General features: G+C 43.0%; 1 protein-coding gene across 1 annotated transcript in view; it reads right to left on the bottom strand.

Annotated features, from left to right (window-relative positions):
* Positions 1-3,922: 3,922 nt before the first annotated feature.
* The window catches only part of kpna5 (karyopherin alpha 5 (importin alpha 6)), a 13,906-nt gene continuing 12,035 nt past the window's right edge, over positions 3,923-5,793 (bottom strand). The window contains exon 14 of the mRNA XM_023418647.2: positions 3,923-5,717. Within this exon, the coding sequence (XP_023274415.1) occupies positions 5,530-5,717 (188 nt within the window). The 3' untranslated portion in view covers positions 3,923-5,529. The remainder of the gene's footprint in view (positions 5,718-5,793) is intronic.

Genomic DNA, 5,793 nt, shown 5'->3' with positions numbered 1-5,793 from the left:
AAGAGGCTGGCTGGAGAGCCAGGGTACATCCTGTGGAAGTGGGAAGCAGGGGCTTTGTTGGCAAGGCGGCAGTCCAACTGCTCCGCAGAGCTGGGTTGACGGGGTCAAGCTTGCGGAAGGCGGTGAAAGAGTTGGGAGAAGAGGCCAAGAAGGCGAGCTACTGGCTGTGGCTTCAGAGGAAGGAAAGTGGATGGGGGCTAACACCCCATCAAGGGCAGTTGCAGGGAGTGGCGGGGAGACGTCCCCATACGCCACTGCCCCCCCGCCGGGAGATGTACTGGCATAGGGGGCGAAACATCCGTGAACGGCGGCCTCCAGCTGATGACCCTGCAGCTGCCCGCACTGGCACCGGAGGAGGTGCGACAGTCCGGAAGGCCGAAGCAGGGACCAACATCTGACCTATGCAATGACCTTGATTGTGTCTAGGCCATGCCAAGCAGAGTTGTATGCTAAAAATCCCTAATGACTCCGCACCAGTGCTTCAAGGTAAATATCAAAGTTTTCTAAGGTGCAAGAATTAAAGTTTCCCATTCAGACCCTTGCCATGACACTTGAAGTTCAATGGTCAAAGGTCAAAGTCACTTTGACCCACAAAAACCTTTTAGATAGATAAATCATTTGTAATAGAAATCTGCCTCTCAGTCACCCAACACTGTATACCAAATTTGGTATTGATAAAGTAAAAATTCGAAAAGTTCTACTCATTTTACTCTCTTTAGTGTTATGCTTATTAGCACCAAATCCATAATGGTAGTCACTGTTATCACAGAGGCTTTTTATAGAGAATATTAAGCTGTAGGTGTGAAGTAAATTTCTCCAAAGATTCCTGCAAACTCCTCCTTCCCGTTCTCAAAGTCCAAATGAAACACGTTATCACCGTATACTGGAATAATAGTTTAAAGAGACTCTCACGCTTTGTTTTCAAGTAAAAAAGTATTTGGTTTCAGAGAAAAAACGGTGAATCAGCATCACCATGATTTACTAAATGAGGTTTCAATTACACAGAGACAGATGAGTGCATCAGTGATGTTGTACCTGTCGCTCATCACTCCAGCTTCATTAACTTCCTGTTTCTGCACCTCGCCTCTCATCTCCTTGACCGTGACTGTTTAAATGAGCTGTCAATCAGCCAGCCACCCCTCCCATCATTACCTCAATGTACAAGACGGAGGATAAAAAACACTTCAGTGCTGTCGGTTTCCTTTAACGCAAGCATAAGCTGAAAATGCTGAAAACTCCACCTGACACTGAGTGACGGAAACATCAGAATACTAATTTCGACTTTGATACAACTGAAAGAGAAGAAACACAGTGAACTTTAATAGCTCCTGATATTTACTGTTCCTTTATATATCTTAACATGTTTCCACTGATGCTGAGACTAGTGCCTTTTTCTCACAGGGAGGATACAAAAAGTAAATTTTCTGTACAGTGACTTTGTGACTATGAAGATTACAACCTTTACCATTACAAAGCTTTTCTGAGAATTTATTTATGAACTGACATTTATTTTTTTTTCCCACCTCCAGTTGCACTGTGCGTGTTCGTGTGTGTGTGCGTGACAGAGTGACGTAGCGGGAGGGGGGTGGAGAACTCACAGCATGTCTGTGTCTGTGTCTATGTGTGTGACAGAGAGACGGAGAGGGAGAACTCAAGGTAATATGCTTTAAGAACTTACGTTTCTCACACAGTCATCAGGACTTGTTGCTTGTGAATATGGATGCATGATGACGTATTCCTTTAGACCCATTCAACCATTTAAAGTTTCATAAAGGTATTATACATACCCCCCTCATACATCAGTACGCATCTTTAACATACCCCCCTTGGGAAAGTCTACTACATTAACATTATATTCCCACGCACACCCCCCCCATTTGGCACCAACATCCTTTTTTCAAATTTGGTAAGGGAATCCCTAAAAATTGCCACAAACATTCACTTGGACTCAATGACGAACTGATTAGATTTTGGTGATCAAAGGTCAGTGTGACCTCACAAAACACTTTTTAGCCATAACTCAAGATTTCAAACAGCAATTATGACAAAATTTCACACAAATGGTTCATATTTTCTATGACTCTGGATAAACAGGGATGTAATCTGAAACTAGTGGAGTGGAGGAGGCAGACAAACATGAGGCGGTAATTCTAGTTTTGTTTTGTTTGTGTTGTGTAAATTTCCCACCCCAGATAAAATCTTGGTCTGTCTGCACCGTCTGAGACTGCGGTTGGAACCAGACCAGCTTCACTGTAACTAAAAAGAAAGAACTAGCAGGTTCCCGAGGCCTCTGACCTGCTCCCAGCAGCTCCTGAACCGTCTCATCCAGTGTGACAGGATCCACTGTTACTGCAGAAATGAGTGAATCACAGTGACAGGGACTCCCCGATCCTGTCCTGAAGATTCTGAAGAAACTAATTCTGTTTAAGTAATTGTACAAAAGTGATTCATGCATTCTTTCTCTGAGAGAAAATAGTCTGTTGGTCAGACACATTCATTTCATTCTTTCATGTTGCAGTCAGACAACACTCTATTCCCCATTATGAGAAAGCCAAAAAAAGAATTTGAGAAACTTTTGCAAATTTAATATAAAGAAGAAACTGAAATATAACATTGAGCTGCAGAGATCCTGTGTGGAGATGGAGAAACTGCCAGAGGAACGACCAGTTCTAAGAAACATGCCCGGTTTCCTCCAGACATGACTCTGAGAACTGAGACCAGACAGTTCAGTTCTGGTTTCATGGGACCAGAGAATCTGGTTTCTCTCAGTCTTTGAGCTGCTTCTTTACAAACTGTCCCTGAGGATATTCTTCATCTGGACACTGGCATAAAGACCAGATCAGTGGAGAGCTGCAGTGATGGTCGTCCTTCTGGAAGTTTCTCCATCTCCACACAGGATCTCTGCAGCTCAGAGAGACCATCAGGTTCTTGGTCTCCTCTCCTCTCCCTGATGTCTCAGTTAGTCCAGGTCCAGCTCTAGAAGAGTCCTTTTAATTTAGTTTTATCTTTGTCATTGTGGGGTATTGAGTGTAGACTGATGAGGAAAAACTGTTTTGTTTTTTTTACTTTAGCTTCAAACTGCAACATAATGTGAAACTGTGATGGTCTGAAGACTTTCAGGATGAACTGTATGTAATTTACTTAAGGTTCTATATTAAAGTTTTCTCTTCTGCTGAACACGATTTCTCATCAGGAGCAGGTGGTGGTCATTTTGCTTGACAAGAGCTTCAGCCATTTTTGTCTTTACAAGACAAGGTTATAATACGTCCTCAGGACAGACTGGAGTCTGCAGTGAGTCTCTATCAGAAAGTGAAGGACTGTGGCTAGCTGGTTAGCATGCTAACTTCAGTAGAATAAGAGAAGTGATAGAGATAAGAGTTAACATTGTTGTTTGTTTCCACCTCTGGATACAGCTGTTGGTGAGTAAAGGAATGAAGTTTGATGCTGAACTCACGTTTCTTTTAGACTGGTAAGTAAACAGCTGCTAATGCTAACGTTAGCTATGTAGCAATAGCAAAACTTACAGTAGAAGTAACAACAGCTACTTTAAAATGCTCCATTGTTGTTGTTGTTGTTGATAAAGTTCTCATCACTTTATCTTTACAGCTGATGGAAATGGAGCTAATTTTAAGTTCATCTTCTTAGGTTCTTTAATGTTTTACAGTTTATCATTTTGCAGCTGTTTAAAGCAGTATGTGTGTATATGTATATATAGTATATGTATACTGTGTATATTTAATTATTTCATTCATACATTGTCTCTATCTTGTTTCTGTTTCTGAATGTTTCTATTTGCTGTGTTACGTGTCCTTTGGGGCCTTGAAAGGCGCTCATAAATGAATCTGTAAAACAACAAGTAACTGTAGCTGTAGAATAAAAAAAATGAACGTGATAGTAAGTCAATAAACAGTGATGCAGTGTGTTCGGTTTGTAGCCAACAGATCAGTTTATTAATTCTTGTTACACAATGGAAGTGTGCGTCCCCACACTGAGGAGCCAGTCTGAGCCAGGTCACTGTCAGACCTCTGTGATCCAGGTCGCTGTCAGACCTGATCCAGTCCGGGTCAGCAGCCACAACACACACACTTCTACTGAGAGCCACAACAACACAGCAAATCAACTCCCAAACAGGAGAAAACAAAAACACTACCAAAACCTAAAAAATGATATACAATCATACAAACCAGAAATATTAGAAAACTATACACAATTCAATGTGCTTGATGTCATTTCTGCATTACAAATATTTTCCATTTCACATAAATATTAGATTCATTTTATGTTCGCTTCTCCACCAGCTGATGTCGCTGTACTCAAACGTGCACGCGTCGAAAAACTGTCCAATCATGGTTCAGGGGTGGAGTCAAAAGTAGGAAGAAAACCAAAACACGGTGTGTTTCCATCTTAAGACGTCAACCACAACACGAGAACATGGGGAAAAAAAAAAATAAATCGGAGAGTAAAGAGAGGAACGTCCTCATCGTGATGGAAACACGACAACTGCATCAACCAGGAAATATAATTGCATATCACACCCTCCTGCAGCCACTTAAATACTCTGGTTACACTCTCTCGCATGTATATATAATATACAAAACCCTCCAAGTCCACTGATCCATCACATGAAGAAGTGATGCAGGCAGAGAAAATAATTTAAGATTAATCATGAGGCTGGAAAACAGAAAAAACCACTGCATCATGTGACACAGACAGCGCTGCGCCGGCTCTCACACTGCTCGTAACAAACAACGTCACAGATTTCAAACCAACTCAGACCTGCAGGCCAGATCCAGGAACCAGCTGAGGGTGGAGGAGAGAGGAGCAGCTCCTCCAGCTCTGAGAAGACAAATGGGAGCAGAGAGAACCCAGAGAGCAGAACAGCGTGGCAACACCACCATGTACAGTAACACTGTATTTACATCCACTGCCAACAGATCAGCCTCTACAGCCCCAATCTCAACACCCAAGATTTATTCAAGATTGGATTTTAGCCATAATAATAAAAGAAAAACAATCAGCCTGATGCTTTATCTGTTCATTTAGGGCTTTTCCTTCCCTCCGTCCTCACTCTCCCTCTCTCTCTCTCTTTAGACTGAAGAGGTAGATTCACATTCAGAAAGGGATGTGGATTTTGATTTGTTTCTAATTGTAACATAAATATTCTGAACTTCATTATCACAGGAAGTCAAAGGAACATCATACTGAGCACTGAAGAAAAAGAGAACTCTCTTTAACATGAGTTGGCTTTTCATGGCGTAGACGTCTCATCAGAGGGAAACCAGTCAGCTGAGCCTCCGTTCAGGACTCAGGCTCCCGCAGTCCAATCAGCTCTCACTGTCCGTCTCCGTATTCACAGACCTCTGTCTATCCAGCATGTGTGTTGTTGTGAAGGCATATTAGAGGTGGAGGTGTGGGGACGAGCTGGTGGAGCTGGTCCAGCAGAGACGAGGTGAGGTCCCAGGAGAGTTCGCAGGCCAGCAGGCCCAGGCTCAGAGACCAAGAAGAAGGGGCTGTGGAGATGAGGCGGGGTTAAAGCTGGAAACCCTCCATGGGTCCCTCCTGCTGCTGGAAGACAAACTGGCCCTGGCTCTGGTCCACCTGTGGAGCCAGACTGGCGTCCTCCTCCTCTACGCCGAAGTAGTGTTCGATCAGGTCGAAGGCCTTCTGGTAGATCTCCTGGTTCTCGTGGCTCTGCAGGAACTCAATCTTGTCCAGGCCTGCAGAAAATAAAATAATTTATATAATTCATTAAGCAAAAGAAACGTGTGTGTGTGTGTGTGTGTGTGTGTGTGT

Source organism: Seriola lalandi, unplaced genomic scaffold, assembly GCF_002814215.2.
Source record: "Seriola lalandi dorsalis isolate HSWRI2012SDOR001 ecotype SW California unplaced genomic scaffold, Sedor1 jcf7180002054583, whole genome shotgun sequence".
Taxonomy (NCBI): Eukaryota; Metazoa; Chordata; class Actinopteri; order Carangiformes; family Carangidae; genus Seriola; species Seriola lalandi.
This window is presented reverse-complemented; position numbering and strand designations above follow the sequence as displayed.